Source organism: Aquarana catesbeiana, linkage group LG12, assembly GCF_042186555.1.
Source record: "Aquarana catesbeiana isolate 2022-GZ linkage group LG12, ASM4218655v1, whole genome shotgun sequence".
Classification (NCBI taxonomy): Eukaryota; Metazoa; Chordata; class Amphibia; order Anura; family Ranidae; genus Aquarana; species Aquarana catesbeiana.
Window position 1 is genome coordinate 201,979,711 of NC_133335.1, and position 14,759 is coordinate 201,994,469.

General features: G+C 41.9%; 1 protein-coding gene across 2 annotated transcripts in view; it reads right to left on the reverse strand.

The window, feature by feature from the left end:
- The window catches only part of SGK2 (serum/glucocorticoid regulated kinase 2), a 106,478-nt gene that overhangs the window by 61,258 nt on the left and 30,461 nt on the right, over positions 1-14,759 (reverse strand). For both annotated transcript variants that reach the window (XM_073606495.1, XM_073606496.1), the window contains exons 2-3: positions 7,716-7,811; positions 5,969-6,026 (exon numbers count right to left, since the gene is read on the reverse strand). In XM_073606495.1, coding sequence (XP_073462596.1) covers positions 5,969-6,026; positions 7,716-7,756 — 99 coding nt within the window. In that variant the 5' untranslated portion in view covers positions 7,757-7,811. The remainder of the gene's footprint in view (positions 1-5,968; positions 6,027-7,715; positions 7,812-14,759) is intronic.

A 14,759-nucleotide genomic window follows, 5' to 3' on the forward strand; every position in this document is an offset into this window, starting at 1 on the left:
CTGTATTTTTTATTACATGACACTGGAAACGAGAACGTAGGGGTGAAGGAGAGTCTAAGGAGAGAAGCTTTTTGTATGAGAGATCAACCCTCTATCCATGTGAATCATATTGGGAGTAGCTGAAACTGCAAAAGGGCAAATGGTGAACAGCTGATCCACAGTGGAAGGGAGAGATCATTGAGGAGTGAAAAATAAAGAACTATGTTTGAGTCTACCTGACTCAGTCTTGAGGTGAGCAGGTAAAAAAACTGGTGGAGGTGTGCACAATACTAAGTCATACCTCCCAACATTTTGAGATGAGAATGAGGGACACCTACTAACAAATGTATGTAGTCATAGGACACGCCCCCTGTCACACCCCCTTAAAGGAGAATTAACCAAAAATAAAGGTTAAAGCAGAGTTCCACACAAAAATGGAACTTCCGCTTTTTGGCACCTTTCAGGGGGGAGGGGGGTGCAGATACCTGTCTAAGACAGGTATTTGCACCCACTTCCGGCATAGACTCCCATGGGAGTCTACGCCTCTTCTCGTCCCCACCGCGCTGTCTCCTGGGAAACACAGCTCCCAGGAGAGAGCGGGGACCACTTGGGACGCGCAGCGTGACTCGCGCATGCGCAGTAGGGAAACGGGAAGTGAAGCCGCAATGCTTCACTTCCTGATTCCCTCACCTAGGATGGCGGCGGCAGCTGCCGAGAACCGAGCGGGTTCTCGGCGTCGCCTGCCGACATCGCTGGACCCTGGGACAGGTAAGTGGCCATGTATTAAAAGTCAGCAGCTGCAGTATTTGTAGCTGCTGACTTCTAATATTTTTTTTTTTTTTTGGCGGTGTGGGTGGACCCCCGCTTTAATTAAATCCACAAGGACTTTTTTTTACCTCTACTATTCCTTTATATTGGCTTTTAAAATTTACAAATGCAGCAATTTAGAGTTTGGATGAAAGGTTTAGCACTGGGAAACACTTTTTGCAAGATAAAAAGTGCATTTTATATACAACTATATAGATCAGACCAAAATGAGGGACAAATGAGGTGGAAAGAGGGACAGAGGGACATTGCTCCAAATCAGGGACAGTCCCTCAAAATTAGGGACAGTTGGGAGCTATGCTAATGCCGCGTACACACGGTCGGACTTTTCGTCTACAAAAGTCCAACGGACGCTGACGGACTAAAGCTGGCTGGTAATCCGATCGTGTGTGGGCTTCTCCGGACTTTCAACGGACTTTTTTAGCCTCAAATCCGACGGACTTTAGATTTGAAACATGCTTCAAATCTTTACGTCGTAAGTACGACGGACCCCAAAATCCGCTCGTCTGTGTGCTAGTCCGACGGACAAAAACCCATGCTAGGGCAGCTATTGGCTACTGGCTATCAACTTCCTTATTTTAGTCCGGTGTACGTCATCACGTACGAATCCGTCGGACTTTTGTGTGGTCGTGTGTAGGCAAGTCCGTTCGTAAGAAAGTCTGCCGCAAGTCCGCCGAAGGTACGTCGGAAGTCTGTCGGACAGGCTGTCGGACTTTTGTAGACGAAAAGTCCGACCGTGTGTACGCGGCATTAGTGTTTGAAGAAAAGCACGGTGATGAAAGAATAACACAGAAAATCTCAGCAATTAAGAATTTTTTTGTATAATAAGGACTTTTATGTTGTGTGATATTGTGATGATTGTATTATCATAATTATTTATGATTCGCACATGGTGTGGAATTTGAGTTATCACCAAAGTAGCGCTGCACTATATATATATATATATTATTAGAAAGTTAGAAATTTTATATTGCACTGAGCACTTTATTAGAAATTAGGGTTGCGCTGATTGTCATATACACATAGTAAAATATGCTTGTTATACTTACTGTGAAACCTAAGGGGTTAATCCTCTGCATTGTGTATAAAAAAGGCTGGTCCTGTCTTCTCTGATCCTCCCCTTCTTTTACTGTCCCCAGTCCACCTCCTGATATTACAGAGCCTTGGAGGCACTCTGCACATGTTTGGTCTGGTGTGTATTGCTATAGAGTTTTTTTTTTTTTTTTGGGGGGGGGGGGGCTGGGTGCATATGATCAGCACAGGACCAATAAGCACTGTCCAGACAGAAAGTCAGAGGTCATGCAGCCTCAAAGGACAGTCAGAGAAGCATGAAAGCTCCTCCTACAAGCGTTAACCAGTGCTCAGCCGGACACTGATAGAAGTCACAAGACTCATATATCCCGCTGATGAGAAAAGGTATTTAGCAGTTTATATTTACTAAAATAATTACATTTCCATGTTCTGTGTACTGTGGGAGACCAGATATAATGAATGCAGGGTCCTGGGTTTAGTAACACTTTAAGTGTTATTGCAAGTTGATGAATCAAGGCCCGCGTGTCAGACATCTTCCTGACAGATTGTAAAATATGCAAAACGAAGATATTTAGGAGCATTTGAAGAACTGTTTAACTAAAAAAAAATAGCAAGTTCTACTAATACAGAGTGATAAAAGAGCCCCTCATCCCCCAGGAATGTCCTGCCAAGTCAGCTCCAGATTATAAGATTAGCGACCAACTTCGAGTCCTTGGCAGAACCGGCTGGAATTCTCACAGCAGTGCATCGGGATTCAGACTTCGTTAACCCCCAGCACTGTGTTACATACAATCCACTGAAGACAAAGGGCAGACAGAACAAGGATTAGGAATTATTTTACATGTAGGCCCTTATGTCGTAATATGGGGCAAAGAGCAATGATTTAAAGTAAACCGTAGCAGCCAATTAACATCCACATTTCAGCAGTGTGCTGAACAATGACTAATGGTTGCTACATTTGGTGGACGTACAGTGGATCATACACATGGCAAAATACATATGGGTGATTGAAATGTTATGGGTTGCTGCATACATGGCTATAATTCCTATTAAATAAAAGATTCAATGCTTTAGCTTCACATATGTATATAAAGCCTAGTTAGAGAAGTTGCTAGTTTATAGGTGAATTTGCTCAGGTTTGCTCCAACAACAATTTGATGAAACTGAAATATCTAAACTCAAGATCAAAAATGTATTAAATTGCAGTTTACCAGTCATTAGATGGGGTAATGGCATTAGTTTTCTTTTTTTAAAGCTAAAGTGGCGAGGGGGTTAGGAACCTTTGTCAAGTTTTATTGCTGTTTGTGCTCCTGCTGGGAAGATTTGTCCTAATGACAATTGTCACGGAGAGTGACAGTGAGGGAAAACCCAAAATTTTGAGTTCTTGCCTTAACAGGAATAGAGCCTAAATCTTACAACAGGGACACCTGTTCTCCTAAGGGAATTTACCTTACTTTGGACAGATTTTCTGTTACTTCCTGTTGTGTTAATAGGAATTAAAGAAAAAAAAAAAAGGAAGAGGAAACCAACCAATAAGGAAATCCTGAGAGCTTTTACCACATCTCAATTGCGATTAGAAAAAAGGAAGGGGGTGCCCCAAGGGGATGGTGTGGATAAAAGGGTGGACAGGATATTGGCAATAGAATCATAGAAGATGTATATAAAAATATAAATTTTATTGGATAAATATATACAAAATAGAATAGAATATACAATAAACATCTAAAATCATGAAATTGAAATACATGTACAATAGAAATCAGCAGCTAATTGGATGTTGAGAGCACACAACATTACTAGACTGGAAGTCGATTGAATATGGTGGTCACAACAAGTCACAACATGTTTCGGAAACAGAGAAAAGCCAAAAGGCTAAACAGACTCTGTATTCATTTCCTTCTTCAGGGGTTAGATGGAAGCATGCTGGTAACATTAAGACATATATTCCTAGACAGTGTTGCACAGCATTATTCGGATAGATGATCCCTCACGCCTCAGACGGAAGGCTAAAAATCGCATGGCAATATTCAGCAGACGAAAGCATAAAGGTATTTTATAGTTTTAAAGGATTTTGAAAGATTCCCAGAGCACAAATAGTAGTTGGTTGAGGATGATGTTTTCCCAGTGGGAACGGCAAATCAGGGTACTTGGTATCCATGCAATTGCAGACACTTGGCTATTAAACGGTTGTCTAAGGCACTTGTTGGTTTGCCCGTTTGAGGGTGTCCTTGTGTACTCTGATTTGCCGCTCCCACTGGGAAAACATCATCCTCAACCACCTACTATTTGTGCTCTGGGAATCTTCCAAAATCCTTTAAAAGTATAAAATGCCTTTATGCTTTCATCTGCTGAATATTGCCATGCGATTTTTAGCCTTCCGTCTGAGGCGTGAGGGACCATCTATCCGAATAATGCTGTGCAACACTGTCTAGGAATATATGTCTTAATGTTACCAGCATGCTTCCATCTAACCCCTGAAGAAGGAAATGAATACAGAGTCTGTTTAGCCTTTTGGCTTTTCTCTGTTTCCGAAACATGTTGGGACTTGTTGTGACCACCATATTCAATCGACTTCCAGTCTAGTAATGTTGTGTGCTCTCAACATCCAATTAGCTGCTGATTTCTATTGTACATGTATTTCAATTTCATGATTTTAGATGTTTATTGTATATTCTATTCTATTTTGTATATATTTATCCAATAAAATTTATATTTTTATATACATCTTCTATGATTCTATTGCCAATATCCTGTCCACCCTTTTATCCACACCATCCCCTTGGGGCACCCCCTTCCTTTTTTCTAATAGGGATTAAAGAAGATCAATCATTATAACTTATATTGTACAGTTATGTCTCCATGGGAGAAAGTACATGTAGTACATCGTCCCACATTTCTAAGTGCTTGCTAACCCTATACATGAGGTCTGACCTGCCTCTCTTCCCTCCTGCCACAGCTGATCTGACAGCTATGAAGGAGACCACTGATTCATAAGTGCAGCTTCCCTCGGCTTTCCGAGTACTGAACTCCCCCCTCCTCTCTGGCCACGGCCGATCTGACAACATCTATAAAGGAGATGGCTGATTCATAGCTGGAGTTTGTTTGCTGGTGAGCACTTTCCTGAAACAAGCAATGGAGAAGGGAGTAAGACATTCCAGCCTTTGCATTCCTCTTGCGGTCGCTTGTCTCGGGAAAGTGCTCACCAGTGAACAAACTCCAGCTAAGAATCAGCCGTCTCCTTTATAGATGTTGTCAGCTCGGCCGTGGCCGGAGAGGAGGGGGAAGGTCAATATTCATAAATAGGTTTGGAATAGTGGCGGCCTGTAATTCAGGGCGCACGGGCACCACCCCTCTATCCATGCATCTTCCCCCCTAATCTACATGCAGGGTGCCGAACGCATGGATTCCAAAGGGGTTTTTTTTTTTTTTTTTTGAAGCACGTGATTAGAGCCAGAGGCTTTAATAGGCTTCAAAAAAAGGGTGGGCCACCCAGTTGTGTGACAATAGCAAATGAATATTCGCTATTGTCACACTGATTCTCCTCCTTGGCAATCAGGAAGCGGGTCTTGAGACCCATTTTCCAATTGGCCGAAAGGAGTAGCAATCCCATTAGCCTAGAGGGAGGAGGGAGGAGACTTCCGCCGAGAAGACGCAGGGGAAGCCCGACCGAATGGCCAGCCACCACTGGATGCATCTATAGCTGAGAATGGCAGCCCCTGATGACAGCTCATCGCACACAACACGATGATAGCCCAGCAGCCTTCTACGGATGGAAGCCGGGAAATAGAGGAGACAGAGGGGGAAGCCGCCACCGGTGGGCACCCTCCAACATGTCAGTCTGGGGGCAGCACAGGGTAAGTGAGCCGGTGGGGGGTTGTGGGTATGAGCTGTCTGCCGCCCTCCCAACCGATGGAGCACCAGCCCCAGCCCCTGGTTTGGAAAATACTTAGAAACATGGGGCAAAGTATTCCATGTACTTTGTCCTATTCTGGGAAAAAAACTAAAATAAACATTTTAGGGAAAATGGTAAAGATAAAAGGCAAGAGTTTTAACCACCCCCTACCCTATCCAAAATGAAAAAGGTTTTGATTTTAGTATACATAGATTTTTCTTTTATAGTTCGGTCACAAACCTTTCCAAAGCTCCCCTTTCCAATCACTTTCAAGAAGTCAAAATCGGTAGGTTTAGCACTGCAAAACATGACAAGATAACGCAAAGCATTATTCCACAGAACTCTATCAAAATAGAAGGCAATGCAAAGAGTAATCAAATGTGAAAAGTAGCCCAAAAAGGTAGCAGATACATTACGACTGGTTGTTGCAGGGATCTGCATTTTTCATTATACTCTGTATGCATAGGTGTGCACAGCCTATTGCACTAAGGTGTGCACCCCAAAGCAAAAACACATTTGGGTGTGTGTGCATGTGTATACAGTATATCAGTATCAGTAGGGCAGAGATTGGTGTCAGAAGGGCAGTGGACGGTGTCAGCTTTTATTTTTATTATTTTTTACAATTGTATCTTTTCAATTTATTTTTTTACAATTTTTTTTAGGAGCCCCGTTAGGGGGCTTTGGTGAAATATCAGGGGTCTAAACAGGGGGAATCTGCACCACACCCTATGTCTGTATGTTACTATTTATGTAGGTCCAAAGAGTGAACCTTTGATCACAAGCTGATGGGCCCCCTCCCGCCGGCGGCCTGCTCTCCTCCCGTGGTTCGCGGGCTATCCGGTGCTTACCGACACATCCCCCGGCGGGGGGAGAGAGACTGCAGTGAGACTGAGGCAAATCCATGCCTCCATTTCACATGCAAACAGTGAAACTGGAAGTGATTTCACTTCTGTTTTCAAATGCAATATTTCCTGGCCAGAACACCCAGGGGACACATCTAACCAAGCTGATCTGTGCTTGGTTAGATGGTGTGAAGGGCAGGTCAGATACTGGGGTCTATTAGACCCCTAATGTCTCCAAAAAGAGTACATGCCACCTGCCCAATGCTATCACATAAAAAAATGTAAGAAATAAAGTAGAAAAAAATAATAATATACAATTATAATAAAATGTATTAAAATGGAAAAAAAAATTCCAAAACCCCCCTATTGCCCCACATACCTGCGCAAACGCAAGCCCAGGGTGCGTACGTGTATGTAAACCGCGGTTGCATCACACATGTGACATATCGCCACGAACGTCAGAGTGAGAACAATAATTCTAGCACAAGAGCTCCTAGTTAACGCTAAATTGATGACCTGTAACGGCTTTTTAAAGCATCACCTATGGTGATTTTTGGACACCATAATTTTTGGCGATATCAGGGGAGCACACAATTTTAAAACATGGAATGTAAGGGTATCAATTTACTCAATGCAACCTCATCTTTTATATTTTAACCAAAAATGGGTATTATATGGCGTGGTCCATTTTATTATATTTTTTCCAGAATATTTGCGTTTGATAAAACGTTGCGAAAATATCACGTGAAACAAAAATTTGCAACTATTCCTTTTTTATTCTACAGGGCCTCTGCTTTTAGAAGATATATAATGTTCTGGGGGTTTATGTAATTTTTTTGCCAAAAATTAGGATTTTTTCATGTATGTGACAAAGAAAAAAAATTGCTCTGGAGCCCAACTGGTTAATCCCGATAATGTCCACTCTACTATTTGGTCACTCAAAAGGGTATGTGGAAATCTACAAATAGCAGGCTCTCTAAATAACAGGTCAATGCAAGTCCTACTATGTATTGTAAAGAAGTATCTATCCCAGTACACATTGCTGAATAAGTGTTCCGTCTTCTCTAAACCAGTTCGTCCACAAATCTTTTTCTAGTAATAGACTCTCTATAAACCTTTTTACGGGGCGTGTGCCATGCACTCACTTGGGATTGGCAGAGGGGCCCAGGTTGATTGTTGACGTCATGATGGGAATGAAGTGGAGCTTTTCACCTGTTCCTGCCTCGATGTCATCCAGTGAACTGTAAAATGAAGAATTTAGGTAGATTCCTTTGCAGTTAACCACAAACACATTAAGAAAGGAAGGGCAGAAGGTGCAATATAAAAGGACAGGACTGTACCAGTAAACACATTTTTTTTTTTTTAGTTATTGTACTTTTTCAGAGCATTTCCACCAGCTCCCAGGTATAAAATATGTTAAAGCAGAACTATTGCCGTGTAAGGCCCTTACCCAGCCCCCCCCCCCCCCCCCCCGGTCTCATGAAACCTGCCCGTAACCATATAATCCATACCTTCTCTACAGGAACCACAGCCCCAGGATCATCACATGGTGGCTGTCACATGTAAAAATGTCTAGGCGTTTAGTTATATGATTTAGTCATGGGAAGAATAACCATTTAGATTGTCTGTTCTTCCCCTGCAGCAGATGTAACACATCCAGCGCCAATTTAGTTGTACCCTTTGATACCCCAAGTGGTGGTTTCTGCAGAGTAAGTTCATATTATAGGTGCTTAGACTAGGCTTTCTCAACCCTTTTACTCCAGAGGTACCCCTAAAATCATTTCTGGGTCTTAGGGAACCCTTACTAAAACCAATTAATTGAGGGTCAGTGGGACAAATGCTTTGTACGTTGGTGGTCAGTAGAAAGTATTAAACTCTTACAATGGTGGTCAAAATGCCACGCTTATGGACAGCTATAAAGAGGCGTTGTGCTGCAATCTCTGACAATCAAATGCTGGTACAATCAAACGATGGTCAATCCTCTGGAGGAACCCTAGAGTTCCAATGAACCCTGGTTGAGAATGCCTGGCTTTTAGACATAAGGCATAGATTGCTCTTGGTTTTGCGATGGTAATGACATTCAGATCTGCCAGGAGAACCTGTAGCAAAATTTAAAAAACTGTCTCAGATATAAAATGCAAGCGCCTAGAGGCAATGCGGCGCATGCGCTCTGAAGGAGCAGCATACCCGTGCCGTTTCTTCAGAGCCCCGTGCCATAAACAGTGACTCCCATGCGCATGCACGAGAGTGATGTCATCGGGGCTCGTCCATTCAAAGCACAGGTGCCCACGAACCCGGATCGGCATTTTTTTCTTTTACAGGTCCAGGTAATTGACGCCTGGGGACACTGTTTTTTTATTTTTTATTAAAGTAATTGTCAAAAACTGTCTCTATGTTTTTATGATTTTTGACATATTTTTGGTGAATGGGTAGGGGCACTATGTACCCCATACGCATTCACATGAGGGGGGGGGGATCTGGGGGGCCCCTTGTTAAGCCCTCTGCCCGCATACCCCCACAACCACAGTCCAGGATTGTGGAGAAGAGACCCTTGTCCCTACCAACATGGGGACAAAGTGCTTTGGGGTGAGGAGGGCAGAGCCCCCTTGCCCCAGAGCACCCACCCCCCCGCCATGTTGAGGGCATGTAGCCTGGTATGGTTCAGGAGAAGGGGCACTCACTCATCCCCCCACTTTCCTGACCTGGCAGGCTGCTTGCTCAGATAAGGGTCTGGTATGGATTTTTTTGGGGGGGGACTTCCATACCAGACCTAAAGAGTCTGGGGACCCCACCCCCACGCCGTCCATGCTGGTTTTTTTCTTTCTCCTTTTTTCAATACCCGGGTGCCGGCAATTGCAACCTCGAGTCAATTTAAATGTGATCTGACTTGTTTTTGTTCTTTAGAAATTTCATTTTTGTGTATGTTCTATGCATGCTACAGATGCACCAATTTACAGACAGACTCATGTACAAAGAACACTAAGTGACTTAGTTAACCTCCCTGGCGTTATGATTATGTCAGATTTTTAAATCTCAAGGAGGTACATTGCTTTGCATGGAAATTTGCCGTTTTATATTGTAGGCCTGTAATTCTTAGTAATAACACGCTTAAATCTGTCCAAACAAAAGTCTAGTAGACATCCCGGGTATGATAAAGTTTGAAACATGAAATCATAAATTATAATATAATAACTATAAATAATTATAAAAAATAATAATATAATAATGATAAAATGTATTCAATAATGAAATCAAATCAAAAACACTGAAATTTGCTCAGTTGCAGAATTGTTGCTGTCATTACTTTCAGTGTTTGATGACGAATTTCCCCACAAATCACTATCACTCAATTCTGCAAATGTTCTAATCTACTATCGCTGTTTTCTAGCTGGTCTAAAACTGCTTTTGATGTAAAGGGACACTTTTTGGTTGCTATGGACATTCTCAAGTTTCCAGGCAGAAAGAACAGTTCATATCATATAAAACTGCATGCAGTGCACTGGACAAAGCATTGGGGACAAAACTAATGTGAAATGATTTGATACAGTAATGTAATCTGTAAGATTACAGTGTACTGTATGTGTTCTGTAAAAAGAATGCCGGCAACTCGATTGCTTTATCTTAAATCTTTATTGAGCACAAACAGCAGTGTGACATCAAAACGCGTTTTGATGTCGCACTGCTGTTTGTGCTCAATAAAGATTTTGCAATTTTGATGTATGGGACACAATGGCCTGAGCACCGTTATTCAGCTCATCATCTTATAAACATGCGGTAGAGCTTGGGTGAGTGATAAGGTTGGAAATAATAGGTTGGAGTTCTACTTAAGTTGTTTTTCATTTCTCAGCATAAATGTGTGCGTGTCAGTATATGTTGTAAGACGTAGCTTAAGTCTTTCCAGATGTGTCCAGCGTCATGTATGTTGAAATTATACTGCTTGTTACCTTATATGGAGATTTGCTCAAACTGATGCTTGTGTAACCAAGCCTTATAAAAAGCCCCAATAAAGAGCCGACAGGTTCAGTTGACAGTACGGGACCTTTAAGGCTCGGATCTGATATACAGAAATCTATATTCTGTGTCTTACTTCTTTAATAGAGCTAAATTTGGCAAAGCAATATAAACTAGAAGCAGTTAAGTTGAAAACTGCACTTAACATTTCTGGCGCCCGGAAGTAGGGACACACCGATGACGCTTCAAGAGGTGGATGAATTGGACTGACGGAACAAAAGGTCAGGCATTCCGGGAACCACAGATCAAAAAACCTGCGCAGGTAAGAAAAAGCTTTATTTTTCTTATATTCTGTGCTCCCCTGATTTGTGCCTATCCGTTCTGTCAGTTACGGTTCTCCTGGTTTTAAAACACCAGCCTCTGTAGTGGTGAGTCTAGAATTACTGCATATTGTGGTTTATATTGCTGGAATTAATTGTTGTTTTGTTTTCTGTCTGTCTTGTTGAGAAAGTGAATGAGCCTTGCCTAGGTTGGTATGAATTGAAAGAATATCATCCCAATGAGCAGTAGAATGCGTCCTTAACCTCGCAAGAGGACTTTGGGGGTCTGCCGCTTAAGTTTGATATTCAATTTAATTCATAAACCATAGACGGGTTGAAAGTATAAGCCCTGTCTGCTCCATAAAGCAGGGATAAGAGTGTATGAGAGGGATTCCCAGATACAGGGGGAATGAGGTCTCCATAAGCCCGGAGATCTAGTCGGATACCTGGTCACTTAAAGGAATGCTTGTATATGTGTAGCTGCCATTCTGGTCATAATATTTGTGAGTTGGCTAGCATATAAAGTAATTCGATTTCAGAAATCTCATCCGGAGAGGTTTTTAGTATTCTGGCACCCTAGGAGGAAGGCAACGAGGAACTAGTGTAGCTTTTTTAGTATTTAGTACTGTACACTAAGTGTCCCACACGCTACCTAGGCACGGACTGTCAGAATGGGCCAGCAGAACATGAAACCCCGTCAGGGAATTGTGGTGCATTATACGGTACCACAGATAATTAAGAACATCTATGGGAAAGATGAAGCATAGGACTTAAAGGATGTCCTTCGTAAATTTAAGGTGAAAGGAGCAGCGGGTTTAGACCTGGATGTATGGAGTGAAATAAAAAGGGACAGACAAGGAGAGGTGTTAGAGAAGCAATGGATGCGTCAGATTCAATGCTTAATTAAGGTCTCAAATAGAGCAAAAGAAGAGGGGTGGAAATATAATTCAGATTGTGATGGTTGGGATATGAAAGACAGAAGAATAAAAAAAAAAAAAAAAAAAATGTTGAAATTTTAAATAATCTTAGTTCAGCCATCCCACCCCCATATACTGACATAGTACGTAAACTACACAAGATATATCCTGAAATTGAGGGTAGAGGATGGGTTTTGTATAGCAAAGCCAGCTGCTTTCTGTAGATTTGTGACACAGTTAATGAATACACATGAAGCAACCTGGCAGGATGGGGAGGATTTATGCAGACATAAAATGACTCTGACCCTGTTTAACTAGTTTATGACCGACCTACAGACCGAGCTGAGGGGGGATGGCAATTTAGAGACAGGAGGTCAGACACATAGACTCAAGGGCCCCTTTTATTGCTAGATTAGAAGCTTTCTCTCAGGCAAAACAACAGGAGAGAGGGTCAATATCACTCATGAAACAAATGCCAGGACAGACTGTATCAGAATTTTACTTATCTATGGAAAGTATGATGGCAGATGAGGGATTGGATTTGGCTCTGCCAGTCACGATCTGAGCCTTCAATAGACAGTTTATGGAAGGATTAATTCCACAGATAAGTGAAAGACTGAAAGCCTGCATACCACCCTTAATTTGTTGCGATTTTTGGCAGAAAAAGGTTGCAAGGTTAATAAGAAAAAGTTGCAAGTGTGTCAGAAAAAGGTTATCTTTTTGGGACATTGTATATCACAGGGTACGAGACATCTCACTGAGGAGAGGGTTCAAGTGATAAAGGGAATGTTACCCCCACGGAATTTCAAACAATTGCATATGTTTTTAGGTATTGTGTCATATTGTAGACAATGGATACCACATGCTAGCGTTTTGATGCAGCCATTATACGATTGTTTGAAAATTGTACCGTATATGCTTACAGAAGTAGCTTATGAGTCGTTTGTCACTTTGAAAAGGTTGTTGATTTCTGCCCTGGCTATTGGTATTCCAGATTACACCAAGATATTTTATTTGTACATTGCTGAAATCACTGGACACGCCACAGGTGTTTTGACACAGGCACATGTAAAACAAAGATCCGTTGCTTAATTTTCAGCAGCATTAGATCCAGTGTCCAGAGGTTCACCGTCTTGTGTACAGGCGGTAGCAGCGGTGTCGATAATCCTAGATAAGTCATCAGAAATTGTTCTAGACAATCCAGTTGTAGTGCACACCACACATGAGATACATGCAATCTTGTCTCAGGTACAGCCCAAACACATTTCAATGGCTAGGCAACTGAGGTTACAGTGTACTTTACTTTTACCTCCAAATGTTACTTTTCAGCGCTGTACAACTTTAAATTTGGCTACCTTTTTGCCTCTTCAGTCACCAGATTTGGCAAGGGGGAATAATAGTGCTAATAAGGAAGAAGAAGAGGAAGAAAAAAAAAAATTCTCGAGAACCTCTGATAAGAGAGGACATTCTAAAAACAATGGACTTTTTAGTTTTTTTGACTATTGATGAAATAATTTATCCATCAGATATGTTGCAGTTTTTATATATCATTTTTATGTGACAGGACATGTTTATTATATCAAGATGAGATATTTTTTACACATCATTTTTTACATTCATATATAGTGTATTTTCAGAGTTGAAAGGGTTAAACATCCCTACAATAGAGTCATTCTAGTTAGAAGGAACATCTGGTGATAATTAAGACAGAGTACATTTTTTTTTTTTCTTAAAGGTACATGTTACAGATACACCAATCTTAAATGCTGAGCACACTTTGTACATAGATGGTAGTAGGTTTGCTGATGACAAGGGTAAATATCACACAGGGTATGCCGTAGTGACTGATACACAGGTGATTGAAGCACAGGCCTTACCAGCCCACATGTCAGCACAAGAAGCAGAATTAAAAGCTTTAGAACAAGCCCTAGAATACTTAAAAGGACGAGAAGGGAATATTTATACTGACTCTGCCTACGCTTATGGTGTAGCGCACGATTATGGCCATATATGGAAGGCTAGAGGTTATCTGACAGCAGCAGGTACACCTGTAAAACATGGAGAAGGGATTAAGAGAGTCCTGAACAATCTTCAAAAGGTTAAACGAGTGGCCATTATGAAGATAGCGGCACACACGAGCGCAAAAACAATTGAGGCAAAAGGAAATGCATTTGCAGATTTGACTGCAAAACAGGCAGCTCTAGGGGAAGGAAGCCCTGAGACCTTAGCAGCGGTAGAGGTGAGTATCCCAGAACCAACATGGCAGCAGCTGAGTAAATTACAGGAGCAAGTAGGGGAGAGCGAGAAAGATAAGTGGGTCAGGATGGGAGCAGCACCAGACCTGGACAATGTATGGAGGGAAGGGGGCAAAATATGCCTACCTGCCTCTCTGTACCCAGCAATGGCAGCGGCAGTTCACCTACCCACACACGTCAGTTCCAATTCCATGTATAGGATTGTGAACCAAGGATGGCTCGCCCCTGGATTCAGTAGTACTGCAAGAAACTACTGTGCAGCCTGCCAAATCTGTCTCCTGAATAACCCAGGATAGAGAGTAAAAACCCCACGGAAACACCAGGTTCGGGCCCAATACCCCTTCCAGAGACTGCAAATTGACTACATACAAATGCCTAAGAGCGGCCCCTTTGAATTTGTCCTCGTGTGTATCGATTTATTCTCAGGTTGGCCCGAAAGTTATCCAGTAAAATCAGCTACAGCAAAAGTCACAGCCAAGAAACTGATTACTGAGTTAATACCTAGGTTTGGTCTTCCTGAAACTATAGAATCAGATAGGGGGATACACTTTACAGGAGAAATCATGCAGAATGTGATGACCATGTTAGGGGTTCAACAAAGTTTTCACACCCCTTATCATCCACAGAGTTCAGGATCAGTGGAAAAAGTAAATGGGACAATAAAGTTGAAAATACAAAAAGCTATGCAAGAGTTAAACAAACCCATATGAAATACTTTTTGGGAATGCACCTAGATTAGGTCTATA